Genomic DNA, 20,587 nt, shown 5'->3' on the forward strand with positions numbered 1-20,587 from the left:
AATGGGAATCTTTCCTAACAGCTATAATACCAGACTTATCCGTTACTCCTCCACCGCATTGAATCATCACTTTATGTCTGGCTATCCATAGCTCACGCAATTTGTTTAGTGCCCGAATTGTAATATGTCCTTGCTCATTATTGAACTTGTTCAAAAAGGCACCATCATATCCCTTAGCCCTTTGTGCTTCCATCGTACTTCAAAATATTCTATTCCCACAAAATGCACCTACCAAGTAACGTGATGGGAGCGATTCTCTTTGCCCAAAAGCAGGAAAACCAGCAGCATGCACTGCCAACTGCTGCACCTGGCCAAAAACAGGCCGTGCCCCCAGGTGATGCGTTGCTGGTGCGTTGGGCAGAATGAGTCTGGGAAGTGAAGTTCAAGTTAATCACAATCACAATGGATCGAAGTAAGCATTTAATAAGCCCTCAATAAGCCCTCTTGGCCCCTGCTTTAAACCCAGTGCATTTTTCCCACAGCGCTCTTGAAATAGAAAAACACGTTCTAATGTGTAAAATTACATAGGGTGTTTCATACAATGAATTCCTATAACCTATGAAATAGTTTAAAATCTAGAATTATTTTGGACTGGCCACCAGGGGGGCACAGCAATGCACTGCTCCTGAGAGCTGATCTGTCTGAACAGGCCCAATTACTGATGAAGCCCCCCCAGTAAGCCCCTGAGGAAGTGAACTGACCCCCCTGGTTGTGTCAGAACCCTTGGCACCCCCCGGTCCAGGTGTGAACTCTTAAGACCGCGGGACCCCAGACAAGTGCCCCTGCCAAGGTGTTATGTGTTGGTCTGTGAGCCGGCGGGGAGCGACGAATACATCAACTACCGCTTTACCAGTGGAAGTGGAGCGGTGTTGTGGTTACTACGAGTGCCCTCCTGGGTCCAGTGGATCGAAAGGGTTCCCCTCGTTCACCCTGCCGTCCGCTCGCCTGCGTGCTGGGTGGGGCGAGGAGCCCATGGGAGCTGCCGGAATAGACACGAAGTCCGGGCGGCCCGCAGCAGAGGCAGGGCCATTCCGCTCATCAGCAAAAATGGGATGGTAGGGCCGACATGGCCCGCACACCCCCCTTGGACCTCACTGTCTCCTGAGGCGGTCGAGGCCTGCGTGAGCCCTGCTTGTTCCTCCCAGACTCGCTTGTGGGGAGAGGGAGGAAGCACCACCGTGGGAGACCATCGACACCTCAAGCCAGCGACTCTGCACGGGGCCCGGTGGTGAGGCCAGAACATATGTGCAACATCCCTCAGAGACAAAGGAAACGGAACAGGTGAAATTGTACTACAGAGCCTCGCAGTTGGGCTCCTTATCCCGCACCCCAGAATGCAGAGAGATTACTAGTGGGTGGGTTTTGACAATCTCCACCAGTCCCCTGCCTCAGTCGGAGAGTGGATGTGGGTACCTAGGGGCAGGCTCCCAAGCAAAATTCGCAACCACCCTATCCTGGGAACGATATGGGATTTGTGCAGACAGGGCTCTGAAATGCAGAGCGCGACAACATGGCCCTCCCTGTTGAGCCATCTGTGGGCGCCGCAAATACGGGATGCAATCCTTAACCCAGAGAGATTTCAGGCGTGGTTTGACACAGGTCTAGAACGGATGGGTCAGTTGTGGAGGAGGGGGGCACCTTCATCGTTATAACGGAATTGGAGGAGGAGTTGGGATTGGGTACCCTGCCGGCCTTCTCATATCTTCAGTTGAAAGGAGTGCTCTTAAGTGGGAAATGGAAAGATAGGATACAGTGGGACCTCACTCCCTTCGAAAAGATTTTGGATAAAGGTACGGAAATGAAGGGCTTGATCTCGGTCATAGATGGAGAGTTGGTGATTACAGGGAAGGGATCCACTGAAAAGCTGAGACAGAGATAGGAAAATGACTTGGAGGGAGATAGACCCAAGACTGTGGCTGAGACTGTGTAGAGGGGCCTCGCAGACCTCAATTTCATGCCAATACAAGCTGCATGCCATCAAGCTCCTCCACAGGTGGCAAAATGATCCTGTCAGGCTCTCAAAGATGTTTCAGACAGTGAGTCCACAGTGCTGGCGATTATGTAGGGAAAGGGGTGATTACTGGAACATGTGGTGGGGATGCCCACGAGTTAAGGTCTTTTGGGAGGAAATGCTGGGGTGGATTAAGGAACTTGACAGGGTTCTGTGGGCCAGAGAGCCCTCTAGATCGTGTTTGGTATGGAGGAATACGAGGGGGAACTGAGCAAAGTTGGGGGGTTGGCGTAGTCCCTGCTGCTTGCAGAGCAGGCCTGCCTGGTGATGATATGGAGGAGTGCCCGGACTCCAGGTAAAAGGGAGTGGATCAATGTGGCACTGAATATCGGCTCCATGGAAAGGATCACCGCAGCATTGCACGGGAGGGCAGCAACCCATGCTATGTTGAGGGGATTCATGACTACATACTCAAATGATTGAAGTAATGTGATTTTGGGTACAAGGTCAGGGGCTTTGGCATGCAAGTTGTACTAACAGGAATAACAGGGAGGTGCCACCCCGTGGGGAACACAGCGTAAACTGGACAATAGCCATGTACTTAAGAAAGGCGCAGGAGGCGGCCACTGACAAATATGGATCTTATCACTTTTTTTCCACTCTGCCGATGACAATCAAAGAGTTTGGTGATTAAATCTTTCCTTTCGAGTTTGAGAAGAGTCCGTTAGTCGGGGGAGGTGGGAGGGACTACAAAGGGTGGGGGGTGTAAAGTGGGTTTTCTTGCCACTGTATTATTAAAGGTTTGTTGGTTTTATTCTGTGAAAACCAGAAATAAAAATAAAATTTAAAAAATATATAAATAGAATCATAAAATCATGCTAAAGAGAACGGTGATGCATATTGAACTGACATTGAAATAGGCAAGGAAGACCTAACAGAATTATGGGAAATCTTTGAACTGTGCATACCACGCACCTTGAAGGGACTTTGTAAGAACCCCATTGAACTGAACTTGGGGAAGGGAGTGGTGAGACACTTTCATTGCTTCCTATAAGAGAGTTTGGTCTATCTTTTGGGTGGGACAATATGTACACTTAGGATGGGAATAGTTTCTTACCTGTAACTCCATTTCTCCAGCATTGGTATCTTTCATGGATTCACATGCTTAGAATATTCCCCGTCGTCAGGCTGGGAATCCCCGGTACATTATATAGACCCTTTCCCGTAGGAAAACTTTTTCGACGCTATGCGTCCTATCCACCTCGTTTTGTATCATGCGTGCCCGCGCCGTCAGGACGCCATGATATAAATACAGGACCCGCCCCCGCGCTCCCTCCGATTTCGGCCCCCAAAGTAGTGAGGGAACGAGTTTGCATGCTCAGGGGAGGCAGGCGGGCGCATGTGAATCCATGAAAGATACCAATGCTGGAGAAATGGAGTTACAGGTAAGAAACTATTCCCTTCTCCAGCATTGGATCTTTCATGGATTCACATGCTTAGAATAGATTACATAGCAGTACCATCCCGAAAAGAGGAGGCGTGCATGCAAACTCACATACTTTCCTCACAATGCCCGTTCCCTATGGTCGTGTACCCATCAGCAATAGTTAACATAGAAAACGAACAATATTCAATCATAATTGCAACAAGATCTAACCCCTCAACCGGGGCGTACCTTATTGGAATAGGTGTCGAAGCACCGCCTGTCCCATCCGAGAATGTTGTTGTGGCAGGCAGTAATGGCGGGTAAAAGTGTGTGTAGCCGCCCAGGTAGCCGCCATGCAGATGTCCCCCAGAGGGACTCCAGACCACAGCGCCGTTGACGATGCCGCCGCTCTAGTTGAATGAGCTCTTGGGCGTCGCAGAAGAGGCTTCCCAGCCTTGGAATGGCAGTACGAAATGGTAGACGATACCCATCTTGACAGTCCTTGCTTTGAAATAGCTTTGCCTTTAGCACCCAAACCATAGGCCACGAACAATTGCCTCGTTTTCCTGAAAGGTTGCGTGCGATGCAGATAAAACTTGAGAGCCCTTTTCACGTCTAATGTGTGTAACGTGCGCTCCGCTCCCGAGCATGGCTCTGGAAAAAACATAGGTAAGACAATAGAGGAATGTTTATGGAACACTGAAGGAGCTTTCGGTATGAACTGTGGGTTAGTGGCAAGGACCACCTTGTTCTTGAAAAATCTTAAGTATGGTGGGTCTACCATTAGAGCTTGGATTTCCGAAATACGTCTGGCTGAAGTGATGGCCACCAGGAAGGCCAATTTCCACGACAAAAACTTTAGAGACGATGATGACATTGGTTCAAAAGGAGGTTTCATAAGAGACGCTAACACCAGATTGAGGCTCCACACCGGAGGAAATCTCTTCTCGGGAGGGAAACTCCTAAACAGACCCTTAAGGAAGTGCTTAATTAGGCGGTCGCTGAATAATGGTGCGGAATGTCGTTGACGTGTAAACCTGGAGATGGCGGCCAGGTGTACTTTTATCGACGACACCGATAAGCCCTTTTGAGCTAAGAACAGCAAGTATAGAAGGAGCTGTTCCGGCGTAATCGACTGCGGAACCAAACCTGGGTGATCCCCACACCACTGACAGAAACTCCTCCATTTGTACGAGTATGAAGTGTTTGTGGAAGGTGCTCTTGCCGCTTGCAGAATACGACGACACTCCTCCGGAATCGTTAGCTGACCAAATTCGGCGAAGTCAGGAGCCAGGCCGTCAACTTGAGGCTGTCCGGGTCGTGATGCCAAACAATACCCTCCTGTCGAGACAGAAGGTTGGGGATCTTCCTGAACCTCATTGGCTCCGCCGCCGCCATGTGCAGCAGGTCTGAAAACCACACCTGTCTGGCCCAATACGGGGCCACCAGAATCACCCGACATGGGTACTTGAGGATCCATTGCAACGTCCTCCGGATAAGAGGAAATGGAGGGAATGCGTACAGAAATTTGTTCGTCCATGGGAAGGAGAACGCATCCCCCAGTGAGCCCTGCTGAGGCCATCTGCTTGCATACTGCGGGCATTTCCTGTTGTCCTTCGTCGCGAACAGATCGATGGAAGGATGTCCCCACTTCTTGAATACATGTTGTAGTTGCTGGTCGTTCAGCACCGATTCGTGAACTTCGTTCATTTCCCTGCTGAGGGCATCGGCCTCCACATTTCTCACGCCTGGCAGGTGGAACGCCAAGATTAGCATGTTGTGTTGCAGGGCCCAATGCCAGATTTTCTGTGCCTCCATCGACAGGGACCTGGAACGTGTTCCTCCTTGTTTCCGTAGGTAAAACATTGTAGTCGTGTTGTCCGTCATGACACGCACCACGGAGTCTCTCAATTGAGGAAGAAAAGATTTTAGAGCCCACCGCACTGCTCTCAGTTCTAGCAGGTTGATATGCAGGGAGGACTCTTGTAACGACCACCGGCCTTGTACCTGTAACGTATCCAGATGAGCTCCCCATCCGCTCAGCGATGCATCCGTCACCACCGTCTTCTGGAACTCCGGTTCCACCAGAGGCATTCCTTTCGTTAAATGAGTAGAAGCTCTCCACCAACAGAGTGCTTGTACCAGTTGTTCGTCGATGACCAGTCTGTCGGACCAGCGACCTTGGCTCTGCGCCCAACGGTCCGCTAGAAATTCCTGGCAAGGCCTCAAACAGACGGCAGTTGTTTATCAACGGAATGCAGGATGACATGGTCCCTAGCAGGGACATGTATTTGCGCACCGACACCCTGGTACCACATCTCCATTCCGACGCCTTGCTTTGTAGCTTCTGTATCCTTTCGCTGGATGGTCTTACAAGGCTTGTGTGCGTATGAAACTCCGCTCCTAGAAAGACCAAGGTCCTCGAAGGCTCTACGGAGGACTTGCTGAAGTTTATCGCGAAGCCCAGTTCCTGTAAGAGGGACATCGTGGCCCCCAGACTGTTTCGTGTTTGTTCCATGGACGAACCTCTGACCAGCCAGTCGTCTAGATAGGGATAGACATGGTGACCGTCCTTCCTTAAATGGGCCGCTATAGGGGCCAAACACTTTGTGAACGTCCTGGGGGAGGACTTGAGACCGAACGGGAGGACCTTGAACTGAAAATGCTTTCGCCCGACGACGAACCTTAAATATCTCCTGTGTCGTGGACGTATTGGGATATGAAAATATGCGTCCTGAAGGTCTAGCGACGACAGATAATCCATGGGTTGCACTGACCTGATAACCTCCTGGAGCTTTAGCATTTTGAATTTTGAGCTCTTTAGCCATTTGTTGAGTACCCTCAGGTCGAGAATGGGCCTCCATTTTCCATTTGGCTTCTTGACAACGAAGAACCGGGAATAAACCCCTTGTCCTTCCTGTGCCACAGGAACCCGTTCTACCGCTCCTTTTTGCAGCATAAGCGCCACCTCTTGTCTTAGAACTCGAAGGTGGGGCTGGGCCGAAAACACTGGCGGAAGACTTGGAGGCTTGTTTTGGAATTGCAGCGCATGACCCATGCGAATCGTGTCCAGAACCCATCGATCTGTGGTGATGCATTTCCATTGGTCGATATGATGAGAGACTCGACCCCCCAGGACGTTCCGAAGGCCGTCATTGGTTGCTGGTTTGCTTGTCCTTCGTCGACGAGGGACCCGAGCCGCGTCTTCTGGAGGCTTGATAATCTCTGCCTCTACGTGCCGACTGGGATGCACGTCTGTAACCTTGTGAGGAGTATGAGGGCCTGTTAAATCCACGGTCCCTAGAGGCTCCAAAGCGGGAGTTTCCGGAAGCACCCCTGAAGGGGCGAAAAGAGCGAAAACTTCTACCTGTCTGGAGGGCGCCGAGAGACCTAGCGGTATCCGTGTCTTCTTTCATCCCCTTCAAGGCTTCATCTACCTTGTCTCCAAACAGATGTTCTCCTTCGCATGGCATGTCTAGGACTTTGTACTGGACTTCAGGTCTGAAAGTAGTACATTTGAGCCACGCTTGTCGACGCAGTACTACGCCATGATTGATTTGTTTGAAACCAGCCTCTGCTAGGTCCACCGCAATATTAATTGCGTGGTTCGAGGCCTCCTCACCATCTCGTACTAGCAACATGGCTGCTTTTCGATGTTCTTCCGGCAAATGTTCTAGGATAGGGGCTATTTTATGCCACATCTCCCTATCGTATCGTGATACAATCGCCAAGGAGTTGGCTGCTCTTACCGTTGTGGCGCCGACTGAGAGCACCTTTTTCCCAAAGGCGTCCTGCCTCCTGGCCTCGCTTTCTGGTGGGGTTGAACATTTTTGCTGTACTCTGGCCTTCCTAGCCGCTGCCGCCGATACCACAGAGTCTGACAGAGGCTGTGATGTTAGACATTTTGGAGTGGACTCCGGAGCTTTAAACTTTTTCTCAGTACGCCCCTTAATAGCCGGTTCTGAGAACGGATGACGCATCGTCTTGAGGCCTTCTTGCCACACGTGGTCCAGGATTGGGATGGCAAATACCGATTTCCTCCTTTGACCCATGTGATCAAAAAGAAAACAGTCTTTCTTTTGCTCCTCAGGAATTAAGCCGAACTCGGAACACGCTTTTCCAATCATTGCATGGAAGGCTCCCAAATCATCCGGAGGAGATGGTTGTGCCTGGCTCCTCGTAGACTCTACCTCTACATCCGAATTCCATGTTGGGTCTCTCGACGGTGACAGGGAAATGTCCGACCCTGAGTCACCTCGTATAGAATCGGACTCCGATAGCTCACCCTCCTCCTGCGCTCGAGGACGATCCTTCACCGCCTGGGAGGCCGACGGGCTTCTGGTCGTCGAGCGAGCTGCTTGAGCTTGCTCGTCGACGGAAGGTGCAGAAAATATCAACGATGAAGTGCCAGGCTGAGGGATCTGCGTATCCAGACGCTGCAGGAGCTTCTGAAGTGTATTAAGCACATCCAGAGACAAAACCGTCTGGGGGGTCAGCAATGTCGAGGATAGAGGGGCCACACCCCCACTCGCACTCATCGTCGACGTATTGGAAGGCCGTAAGCCCAAGTCCGACGGCTGCATAACCATGCCACATTCTCCGTCCACCGACGACACCGACAAGGCCGTGTCTGGCTGCAGTAGGACCTCCGGGGGGGCCGGGTCACAGACCTCTGGCTGCCAGGCCATAGATTGAGTCACCGTCGACGAAGGAATCCCCACCGCTGCTGCCTGAATAGTAATAGGCATCGTCAGCGACACCGGGGTCGACGAGCAAGTAGCCGGCACCGAGCCTTTAGACTTCGTAGCTGATTTTGTTGCCGACTTCCCTGCTGAAGAGTCTCGACTCAAGGAAGACCTAGGATGGTCCCCTGAGGAGGATTTTGATGCCGCTTGCCTCTTCGTCTTAGAGGATGAGGAGGAGGAGGACTTTTTGTGTGATGAGGAAGACCCAGCATGCTTCTCCGTATGCTTGTCCGCAGGGCGTTTTTCGACAGGCCGCACCTTCTTCGAGGGAGGTTCCGACTTGCTCCTGGAGGCCGTGGAGCCAACTTCTGATGCCAGATAGGCACCCGCTCCGTCGTTAAGCCAGTCGACCAACCTTCTTTTTCGGTCTTTAAGGGTTTTTTGGGAGAAACCCTGGCATATCTCACATGTATCCGCCGTGTGGTGCGGGTGGAGACAGTAGATACAATCCATGTGGGCATCACCTTCATAGACTTTTTTGAGTCCACATGTCGCACAAGGACGAAATAAAGCTTTTCCGGACATATTTTTTCCAGAATGTAACGTCGCCGAAGCGAAAATACAACCTAATTATGACTAGCAGTAACCACGAGGATCCCACTACTTTGAAAGACGGTTGAAATCTGAGGGAGCGCGGGGGCGGGTCCTGTATTTATATCATGGCGTCCTGACGGCGCGGGCACGCATGATACAAAACGAGGTGGATAGGACGCATAGCGTCGAAAAAGTTTTCCTACGGGAAAGGGTCTATATAATGTACCGGGGATTCCCAGCCTGACGACGGGGAATATTCTAAGCATGTGAATCCATGAAAGATCCAATGCTGGAGAAAGATGGTTTCACAGCCTTTGCCTGATGGATGTTGTTAGTAAAGATTTCTCTTTACTTTCCTTCCATTTGTATGGGCCCCCAAACTTTCGGCTTTTATTTTTTATCCTGACCTGTACGTTTTACAGTGCAGTGAAGCCTTAAGCTTCACTACACTGTCTTTTGCTCATCTGTTATGAGATACCTGACATGTCCGTCAGGCTGTCAGTACTGGGAAACATTGTTTCCCTTAGTCTAGTTACTTTGTTACTACTTTTAGTAACTTGTTATCACTGGTGGTAACGTATCATTGTACAATGCATCTTACAATGCAGTTTAATGGGGTACACTTTTGTTTTTGCCCTAGACTAACAAGCAAAGGATTTGTGGTTACTCTAGGTGTGCTAAATGGACAAGCTGGTGGCAGCTGTGACTTTATTCTCCATTTTCTGGTGCTTTTCGTTGTAGCCTTAACACGTTTACAGCATTTGGCTACTAACTGTGGCTAGTGACCAAACATGGGCATGCCACAAGGTTTTTCGCTTGTCCTTTGGCCATCTTGTTTTTTAACCTTCTTCCTGGCCTGTGAGAACTGGAAAATCCTTATGCGGACTTCAAGTGCCCCAAAAAGCAGAGGCTTTTGGCGGGCTCCTGGAGGGCTATGTCTGCACAAAGATGAACAATATTTGAAATATATTTAAATAAACTTCAAAATTACTTTTTACCTAAAAAAAAAAAGTGTCCTTTTTCTGGAATACCGACTCAGTTTGGCGCGATCTACGCTGTCCATATCTCGTAATTTGTTCTCTTACCTTTGAGTATTGCGCAGATACTATACTTGGATTGGCAGGTCAGCAACAACTTTCACCCAAACTCAAAACACGAGGCTCGCCAGAGACTTGAACTATGTCTGCAAACACATAGGATGTGGGATGGGACTGTCTGGTCCCAATCCACAAAATGGTTTCAGTGTGTCTGAGTGTTATGCATGAGTGTTCCCACCAGTGGACCTGACCACTGCTGGGGTGTGTTTGGAGCTAGTTCTGCTATTGGGAGTTTTGGCTCCTACCTGGCTTTGAGGACCCCTGCGCCCATTCTAGAGAGACTCTGGAGTAACATGAAGGAGCCAAGACTCCTGTCCAGCAGTGAGACCCGTGAACAGACCGGAGAACCGTACGAAGGAGGCCTGATGACAAACTTCTGCTGCTGTCCTGGAGGAGGCCTGTCTTGCTATTGATCTCCAGCAGTCCTGCGAGGGACCTGCAACCCGTGGAGTGGAGGGAACATCCATTCCTGATATATGCCCGGTACGCTGCAAAGAAAAGCTGTTGGAAGTGTCCCGGGACCGTCCTGTGGCTGACCAGCTCTGAGTTTGGGCGACCGTGCTGCTGATGTCGCCGTTCCACGTTGAGGCTTGGAACTTGGGGGATCCCAAGCTTGTCCCACAATACTTACCCTCAGCGAAACTTTGTGGTTCTAGCATCAAGAGAACCCGAAATAGGAGGGAAAGTCTGAACATGACAAGCGAGTCCCTTTGCATCGCCATGCTGCAGTGATTACCATCCGAAACCACTTACCTGAGTCGAGTCCAGTCCTGAGAGGGGCGCTGCATCGTGTTTTTCTGCATTCTTCATCCAAGAGTCCTTGCACCAGCGAAAGACACCGACCAGAGATCTGCTCGAACCTGCAAACCCTGTGAATCAAGGACTTAGGCTGACGGCAGGAAAAGCAACCTCAGACCACCTTCCAGAATCGGAGTACAGGAGTGAGTTACAGTGGTTCTTACCTGCCCCTAAACTCCCTTTAAAGGTTTTGTAACTTTTATAAAACATTTGCTATACTTTGGCTTAGCCACTGCTTGCTCGCGTAAGCCTTCCAAAAGTTGGGGACACTTCTATTCGTTAAAATGGACTGTCCTCTAACCCATGGAACCATTCACTGGACCCCAGAGACCCCATCTTCGTTATTTTTTCCTGCTTCACAAACTTTCTCAGACCTTTTCATGAACTTTTGGGCATAAGGCCCCAGACAATTTAGGGAAGGACTTTTGCAGTTAGGGTTCATTCTGTGGAGCTGTAGTGCCTAAACGAATCTGTACTTTCTTTTACAGTAGTTTGATTTGTATTATGCCCTACGTTAGTGACTGTATGTATGTAATCTATAATTAGAGTTGTGTGATACTTCTACCTGTTAGTAGTCATTTTTCACAGTGATATTTGGCTATAAATAAATTACTGTATTTGTATACATACGGTCTAAGTGTAATTTGTGATTCCCATTGTGTGTACGCATTGTGGACTTAGCCTAGACCTCTCGTCACTGCTATCTTGAACTAGTTTGGCTGCAGCTCCCAGAGTTGTCCCCGTCGCAAAATAGGTTGACATTCTATACATCTGCCCAGCAGGCCAAAGTATAGAAAATCAGTTCTAACAGATGTGGTAAAAACTCTCCCAACACCCCCACAGATCCTGAAGCATGAAAAGATCCTACAATAGCCAACATGGACCCATAAGGATAACAGACGGGTATGTGTTGCCATTCTACTGCTGATGAAGTTGCAAAAGTTAATACCACTCGGTTCAACTAGTCTTAACAAATAAACGATCATCGCAATAAAGAGCAATTGACAAACGGAGGGAGGTTCATCAACCTAGAGCACAAATGAAGTGCAAAGTCAATTCACGTTGGAAAATATGAGCAAAATGTAAATTATGATTTCTAGAAAAAAGGTAAAAAGCACAAAAGTTATTTAGTAATTAGTACATTTATATCAAGTAATTGGCGACCCCACACACACCCGTTCTATTTTGTTTAATACCCAAGAGCTCCGAATTCTAAAATGCATCATCATTGAACGAACAGGCACAGCAGCATGTTACAACACTAACCTCTCTGGCACAGTGGTTCTAGAAATTCTTGAAAGCCATTAGGAATGTTTCTGACCACATCACACGAGTAGCCATCTTCAGGCAGAAGGAAAGGCAGCTGCAGATCCGGATCCTCTTCGAGCTGGACTTCTCTACCATCGCTGCGAGCCAGTTCATCGGCTGTGTTTTCGGCCACGGATACCACTCTTTCGATTAAATCCTAGAATTAAAACAGTAGATCAAATGAGGAAGACTGCCATACATGAAAAGGTTTTTTCTGTCCTTCCTCCTCATACTGCCTTTCAATTCCTACAATCCCAAGAACGCTATCCTCTAGTGAAACCACAACATTTCATCTTCAGCTACTTACTGTGGCGAGGGAAGTGCAAGCATACCGTACTTGATTGCTAACTTTGCATAAATGGCTCATATCGGCCATCTTTCCAAAACATTGCAGCACTATTTTAGGCCCATGCATCCGATTTATCTTAGCCTTCCGAGAGACTATTAGGTGGCTCTTCAACAGGGGTCATGCGCTGGCCCACAGAAACACAATGACGTAGGCAGTCCTTGGCCAGTGGACCAGAATTGCAAGGCAGTCCTTGCAAGCACAGGCAGTGGTCGCCCTCTGCAAGGTAGAACGCTTACCTCGTGTACCCTTAGTACAAGGGTGTGAACCTGGTGTGTGCCTCATCATCTGGACGAACACAAAATCAACTGGGAATGAGTGTCGCAAACAGTTCATTTCACACCTGCGGGATTTATTGTTTTGATGTATTGACTGCATTGTATTAATTTTTTTTTCTCTTATGGCCATTTTTTAAAAATAAACATTAGTAGTTCTTGATCCGCCCAGGTCAAGAAAACAAACGTAGTGCAGGTGAACCATGCTCCCTTTCCCCTTACTGCTATACCCTCCCACAACCATTCAGACCCGACAATATGCCCAGCAATGCCTTCCCCGAGCAAGGCCAATCAAAGCCCTCAAGGAAAAACCCACACTTAGTACAGTGGCTCTTTTAAGAAAAAGCAACACGTGGCAACACTAGGCTCACTTTCCAATCACTGAAGTAACACCTCATCCCTTCATCAACAGAGCACCCACCTGGCCTGTTTCTCCAGCCCGAAAACAGCCAAACAGGTGGGAATCCCCCATCCCGGAGGAATTTGGACGCATTTCAATAGGTATGTACTTGTTTATTCGAGATAAATATCTTGATGAATCAATAAATGCAAATAAACAAAATTCAAAAATCTGCGCCCGTCTGTGCACTGTGATATACTGGTATGGAGGCAGACCTACACCTGCGGGGAATGGAAAGAGGTCGCCTCTACTGACCTGTTAGCAGGTTATGGGGGGTCACTGCACGCTTACCGGACCAGGGTTGGACGATGCAATCTCCCACCTACCCTCCCCACTGAATGCGTGTGGCTAAGATGCAAACGTGGAATGCAAAGGGTCATGTCCATTGCCAATAGAAAGCATTATTAAACACACTGTGCACTGTGAAACGCCCCAACCCTTCACAACTGTTTCACACTAAAGAGAAAGGCTGCTCACCTACAGTACTCTTATGCCCACTGGTCACACTGCCGCCAGAGTAGCAGAATCAGGGCAGTAGTACGCGGAATGAAGTTCTTTCACAAGGCATACAACCTGTTTGCCAAGAAAGATAACAGAATATATGCACCTCCCATTCTTCAGCACATGCCACCAGTGGCCAATATCATTTCCCAACCAACAGGTTGGCAACTCGCAGCTACAGAACAAGGAGGAAAATCTCCATTAGTGTTGTGCCTCATAGTGCACAAAATGGCGGGCCCAAAGCACTGCTGTTATCAAGCAGGGATTGGGAGCCGGCCCACAGAATGAATGCGAGTTACTAGCAGATATGGTTTAAACTGCTATGCATACACTGACATTGACATATACTTTAGCACGACCCTGATAGTAATGACTACCAAACCGTGAGGATAAGTGAGCTAGGGAAGAATTAGTCACACACAAGGCGAACCTTCCGGAAGACCATTACGACTTTGGTAGTCACTGCATGTTAGGCTGGTGTTTCAGTAAACTATAAAAACAGTGGCTGTTAGGAAAGGTTTGATTATTTTCTGCTTCCAATCCACAAGACATCAGTATTTTGCTTCTTTATACTATTGTTTGAACCATTACTGACTTTTGGAGGTAGGTGAAGCCTTTTTGCTCCACTTACCTTGCTAAACTTGGTTCTCCATGGTAAAGTCCTTTGTTTATGTTTCCTGCATCCATCTCCTTCTGTGAATTGCGGTAGGGACACTGTGTCCCTGTAACATTGCTTTCAGCAACTTTATGGTTACTTACATGTGGTGTCCATGATGAGCTGGTGGCCAGATGGCACTTCTACAGTGTTTTCTCTTGTAGAGTATCATGCAATTTTTCACTTTTCACCTCTTAATGCCAAATAGAGTACCCTACACGCTCTAATGGCCGTGGCGCACAAGATTTAGGTCTGTCCTTAGGCCATCTTGTCTTTTGACCATACTGCCCTGGAGGGGCCGAATTTTACATATATAGTAAGCCCTTTCCAGAGTAAAGCTCCAGCTTTCGCGGGCAAAGTGATGGTTTGTGTGCGCGGCCAGATGTTGGGGGCTGGTATCATTTTGCAACTTTTATGTTTGTTGTTAACATCACTCAATCACTGGTTCTAGTGCATTACTACACAATGTGTTAAATAGGCATGAGTGGCAAACACAATTTTCACATTATTCTGGACTTTTTAATATATTATTACAACCCACTTGATTGATTGTTCACTCTATGGATAATAAATTAAATGCTAATTTTTTAGTGAAAGTATTTTATCCCAATTTTTGAGAGAATACATTGTTTAGATTTTGTTTGTACAATAAATGCAATATGAAGAAGAATCATTGTTAGGTCTTCTTTGCACCAGTAAATGAGTGTGCGGTTGTGTTCTGGATGGTTTTATCCAGACCATTTTTTGCATGTGTTCTGTCTGTTTCGACCATGGTCACATCCCCGTCAGGTGTGCCTGTTGCCGGGCAGATGCAGTGAGCAGCGCCTGCCAGTGTGAATGGTGCAGGTCCTTGCCAGTGGTGGGCAGGGGGCAACTCCAGCCTGGATCATGGTAAAAAGGAGGACTCCTGCAGCAGTTCTTCAGATCATCATTAGAGCCAAGACCACTAGGACAACAGTGAATTTGTACAGAACATTGGAAAACAGATTAGGGTATATATGCATGCTAGTTTGTGCTCAAGAAAAAAGCTTGACAACATGAAAAAAAAACACAAAAGATAACATTTTAACAATCCACCTTCAGAGTAGGGATGAAAGTTTCTTGTAAGGTTAACTCAATACCACAGAATCTGTAATAGTGAAATAAAAACGACATCATAAAAGAAACAAAGGTCACGATGGCTCAACTAGCACAGAAATAGAAAGAACATGAGAGAGAACCTGGCTTTGAAAAAAGTAGATCTAGAAGATAATGATAAAACACTTCGGAGGTAATTAGTGAAAAGGAAACTTAATGTTTATAAATGAGAGAAAACGAAATCTAGCAAGAACCTCCCAAAAGGTCCTTACCTAGCTAACAAATGCTTTGCTAAGGGATGTATGTCCCTGGGAAAAGTGTGAAATAACTAAGATGATAATCACTCTTTTTTTTTTAATAGAAGGAGTAGGTACCCTTCTTAAAACAATGCAGATTTACAAATAACTAAACACAAGATCTCATTTGAAAGCAACCCTTAAGAAATGTGACATCTAGAAAGAAGAAGGACTAGCAATTATGAAACACGTCTTAGGTGAGCACAACTTGAAACACCTAAGTACTCAGCAATATCCCAATATTATGGGTATATAATGGGTAAAACTCCGGGGTTTGTGGTATTTGTTTTTCACCCATTTCCTTCTGTATTCCTCCATATTTATTTTTCAGCCTTTTTTGTATTTGACCACATTTCTTGTGTTCATATATAAAGATCATTTGCCGTTAGTATTCTTCTGGATTTAGTGGAATGAAAATAGTGGCTTTTTTAAAACCCAAACGCAGCCATACAGGAAAGAAATGTCAGCTCAGTTCTTGCCAGAACAACAAAGGGTTGCTCTTGCGATTGCAGCCTACTTAAGATATATGTTGTCAGAAATTTGAAGAACTTGAATATATTTTTATACAACTTTTATACTTTCCATGCTACCAGTCTGCAATTCGATTGGCCTGCGATGCATGATTGACAGCATCTGAACCAAGCGGAAAGAACCTCTTCAGTCTGCATTTGTGTATAAATGAGTAAAAAAGGAAAACAGGGAGCCTTCATTATGACTCTGGGTTCAAGGCACATTCATCTAGGGGGAAAGGGGAGGAAAACTAACTGCACATCACCAATCTCGTCACAACTGGCACTAAACACAAATCACATTGCTTATGTGTATGGTTTATACATATCCAACATAACGTATTATCTGCAATCTGATAGTGAAGGCACTAAAGGCTATGCCCAAAATGTCACATAGCACATTGATGTAGCGTGCTGTGTTGAAACGTATATGTGCTTGTTCGTGCTTTCTAGATGAAGAGGATCGGCCACTCTGGAAAGTTGGTGCAGCTTTGTGAGTTGTGATTGAACCTGTCTGCCAGTGCTCTATTTATTTTTGGATTAAATATTGTAAAGCCAACTTTGCAAAGCTATTCATAAGTATTTGGGCTTTTGGATTGGTGTAAGGATACATTACATGTTGTTCCTTCCCATTTTTTCTCTGGTGTGAACCCATCCGTGCTTACTTTATGCATCCCATCTTGCTATTTTTGGTATGTAGGAGTGCCACCTTGAGGACAAAACAATGCTAAAGGGAAGATAAAGGGTGCTGAGAAGCAGTCTTTCTCCATCACAGTTGTCCTTCACATTTGTCACAGTTATTTTGCCTTCATCAGTCCTTAGTCAAAGTACTTCTTTCGAATGGATTATGCCCTCCCACACATTCCTCATCTTTGATATACTCCGATATCCTGCTTGCAGCGCAGAAACCTTTCACAGCAGAGGGCGCGGTCTGTCGTCGTAGCCGACATTGTGTCCCCAGACGGCCTCCATTCGTCTCGTATAAGATGTCAGCATCGGTATAAATGGCACGCACTACGTCCATTGCTTCAGTTCCATTAATCTGCACATCTTGCAAAAAAACGGTTCGCTCACCTCAGCGTTCATTCCTTACTACACACTTGGAAATTGTTGAATACGTCTTCGACTACCCAAAGAACGGGATTCAAAAGATGTACTGATTGCAGATCTAAAATGTCAATAACAGATCTGCATCAAGTCTGTCTTTGGTGCTTGGGAACCTGCCACAAAATTGGTGACTGACTGGGTAGGCCCTCCCCCAAATCTGCTTCAACCACTCCATCGTAGGCTAAATCATCCAAAGACAAGAGTTTTAGGGAAGTTTCTCGTCACCAATAGAAGAGACGCAGCAAACATACAAAGCATTCCAGGTCGAGGTCTTGTCAATCTTTGTCGTCCTCGAGGAAATCCAGAAAGAGACACCATCGTTCTCGATTGACCGCTTTGGATCCCTCGCCCGAGGGAAACCAGGTAAGCTTCCCTTGTTTGTTTGTTTCTTTATTGCATTTATAAGGCGCACCAGACCCAGGAGTAGCAGGGCGCAGACGGATATGCGAAGCTTACATATGTTACAGATATACAGGCAAAATACAAAATGTCGACCTTACATCTGAAATAATACAATATAATACAATCTACAAAACTTGATTGCACAGAGAGGCAGAGTAATTTACATCTAGGTAGTTGGAACTGTACACAATTTACCATCTGGCGGTAGGTTGTGCTGACATGCCATAGTTTCAAGGCGAGCTAATTCTCAGTCAGGTTGAGTTCTTTCTGAAGAAAGAGTAGGGGAGGTCAGCTCTTAGCTGGTGTGGCAAGGAGTTCCATAGTTTGGCAGCCTTCATGGGGAAACTTACGCTGCCAATCTTAGACAATTTGAACCTAGGTACTACCAGACAATTAGTATTAATGGTTCTGGACGGTCTACTAGAAATTCTTCTGGATATTCTGTAAGTGAGGTAGCTCGGTGCCACGTTATGTAACGCTTTATGTGTCAAAGTGGCGATTTTTAGTTGTATTTTATTGTGGGTCGATAACCATTTGTGATGACGTCCGATGGCAGAGATATGCACTCTTTTGTTAATGGCTAGTGCAGCTCTAATGGCATTGTTTTGTAATATTTGAGGTTTTTGGATGATGGTTTTGTTAGCACTGCTGTAGAGGGCGTTACAGTAATCTAATCTTGATAGAATTAAGGCTCTGGCCAGTATAAGGCAACTGTCGTTGGAAAGGAAGGGCCTGCCTGCTCTGATCAGCTTACAGGTATAGGCTGTGGTAAATGCTAGAGAATTTAGTTGTTTGGTAAAGGACATTGTTGCATCCTGGTAGAAACCAAGAGTTTTTACCTCCTTGGAGACGATGGTATTATTGCCGTAAATGATGAGAGGCATATTCGTGTCCTAGTTTAGAGATGTTGGATGGGGAGCCAAGGATTATCAGCTCTGTCTTGTCATCATTCAGGCATAGGCCGTGAGTGGCCATCCATGCCTGAATGATGAGATAAATTCTATTCACCAGCGCCAGGTCCTTGCCATGATCCCCGGAAAGCGGGAGGAGAATCTGAGTGTCATCTGCATAGTTAGTGTAGGTGACACCCAGAAGGTCCAGATCATCGAACAGTGGCTTGGTGAATATGTTGTAGAGAGTGGGGGACACACAAGAACCCTGAGGGACTCCACACAGGATAGGGGTAGGGTCTGAAGCTGCAGATCGAGAGAATATTTTGCTGGTTCTGTCGCTCAAGAAGGATTCTATCCATTTAACAGCGCCTCTAGAAAAGTGGGCTGCTGTATCAAGATGCCTACAGAGGACCTTATGATCAACCAAATCGAATGCAGCTGAGAGATCGAGTAGCAGTAATAATGCTGTTTTTCCTTGATCTCTCAGCTCATCGACTTGTGTCTTCAGGTCTATCAGTGTAGTTTCCGTCCCGTGTAGCGGAATCCTGATTGACGGACCCCTAGGAGTTTGTGCTGTTCGAGGTGTTTTTGGATCTGCAAATATGCAATTTTATCCAAGATTTAAAGAAGAAATGGTACTGTTGTGATTGGGTGGTAGTTGGTAGCGATAAGTGGGTCTAAGGTTTGCTTCTTGAGAAGCGGGAGTACCCAAATTGTTTCAGATTGGCTGGGACGGTGCTGGAAGGAAAGGAGGCGTTGATCCGTTTGGAAATGAAAGGGGAGAGGTCTCTCGCAGCCTCTTTTATGGTATGTGCTGGGCAGATATCGCCTTTACAGTTAGATGATTTGAGAGAGAGGATAGATTTTTCCACCTCGAGAATAGTTTTGGTGAAGCGGAATGTGGTATTTGGATCAGAGATATTTGCGATAGGTAGGGGGTGGTGGTTGGTTCGGTATTTTAGTTTGGAGGGTGTTGATTTTGTTGGTTAGTGCTAGTTGCATCTCTGAGCACCAATTCTTGTCTTTAAGGCAGATATCAGGGGGAGAGATAGGGGACTCTAGCTCTTTTAGGATTGAAAATAATTATTTCATACTGGAGTTAGACTTAGCTAACTATCCAACAAAAACTTTTCTAACGCGGACCCTTCACCAAAGCTCAATTTGTCTCGGTTATTGGCAACTGCATGAATCGTTCATTGTACGAGTTTCTTTTAGCCTGGCAGATTTCTTTTTTGTAATGTGATGCAGTGGACGCTAGCTTCTTTTTGTTTTCGTGGAAAGGGCAAAGACGCCAATCGGTTTCACATTTTCTTTTTAATAGTCGCAGGTCTTAACTGAGGAGTAAACCACTTCTTGAGATGTAGTTTAGGTTTACTAGCTCTCAGTTTGAGAGGGGCGACTTTGTCCAAGGTAGATAGCATGATCTTGTTGTATTCATGCACCAACGTACTTGGGTCCAGGTTGGCTGCCAGAGAATTTAGGGTGGGTAGAATATTAGGGATCACACTGTCCACGGTTATATTCTTTTTTAGCCTGGTTAGACAGGGTGGGGCTTCTTGGGGAGCCATGAGTTTTTGTCTGGTGGTGGAGAGTGTCATGGACACGAGGAAATGGTCCGTATAAGATAGGGGAGAGATAGAGGTAACAGTAGCTGTACAGTTGTGCTTGGCTACCCAGTCCAGGGTTCTACCCTTAATGTGGGTGGGAGCGTTTACCTTTTGGGTTCATCCTAATGCAGTTAGGGAGTTGGCTATTTGCACAGCATGATTATCAGAAGGATCAATCAAGCCTAGATTAAGGTCTCCAAGCAGCAGTACTTGGGAAGTGGGTTTGAGATTACAATCAATTAAAACAACTTCTAAAGCCGAGCTGGAGGAATCCAGACAAAAAATGCTTGAGGGATTTGCGAAGGAGGCAAAATACCTAACCTTTCGACCCCATTGCGCCAAAGGGGGCGTGAATTCCTGGACTCCGCGCTCCCGGAACTAAGAGCAACCTGGAACAAGACGAGACTTGAGCAGCGCTGTTCAAGACCAGGAGCATTCGCAAGAAGGCAGCGATCGAAGACACCGGCAAACACCGGACCCAGGTGAGAAGGGGGGGGAACTCCTTGACACACTTCACATATCTGTGTCAGGTCTGGTTCTGGCGTTTGACTTAGTGTGCCTTCTGCCACAAATTGCACAGGGTACCAGTGCTTCCCCCTTGACTGGGTCATGACCCGGTCACATACCTCCACTGTTTCTCTGAAGCCCCCTTCTTCTCTG

The 20,587-nt window shown here is 46.9% G+C and overlaps 1 protein-coding gene across 12 annotated transcripts in view; it reads right to left on the bottom strand.

Moving 5' to 3' along the window:
- The window catches only part of AFDN (afadin, adherens junction formation factor), a 2,107,422-nt gene that overhangs the window by 730,156 nt on the left and 1,356,679 nt on the right, over window positions 1-20,587 (bottom strand). For all 12 annotated transcript variants that reach the window (XM_069607417.1, XM_069607414.1, XM_069607416.1 and 9 more), the window contains one exon: window positions 11,818-12,016. In XM_069607417.1, the coding sequence (XP_069463518.1) occupies window positions 11,818-12,016 (199 nt within the window). The remainder of the gene's footprint in view (window positions 1-11,817; window positions 12,017-20,587) is intronic.

Source organism: Ambystoma mexicanum, chromosome 4q, assembly GCF_040938575.1.
Source record: "Ambystoma mexicanum isolate Mex_15411 chromosome 4q, UKY_AmexF1_1, whole genome shotgun sequence".
Classification (NCBI taxonomy): Eukaryota; Metazoa; Chordata; class Amphibia; order Caudata; family Ambystomatidae; genus Ambystoma; species Ambystoma mexicanum.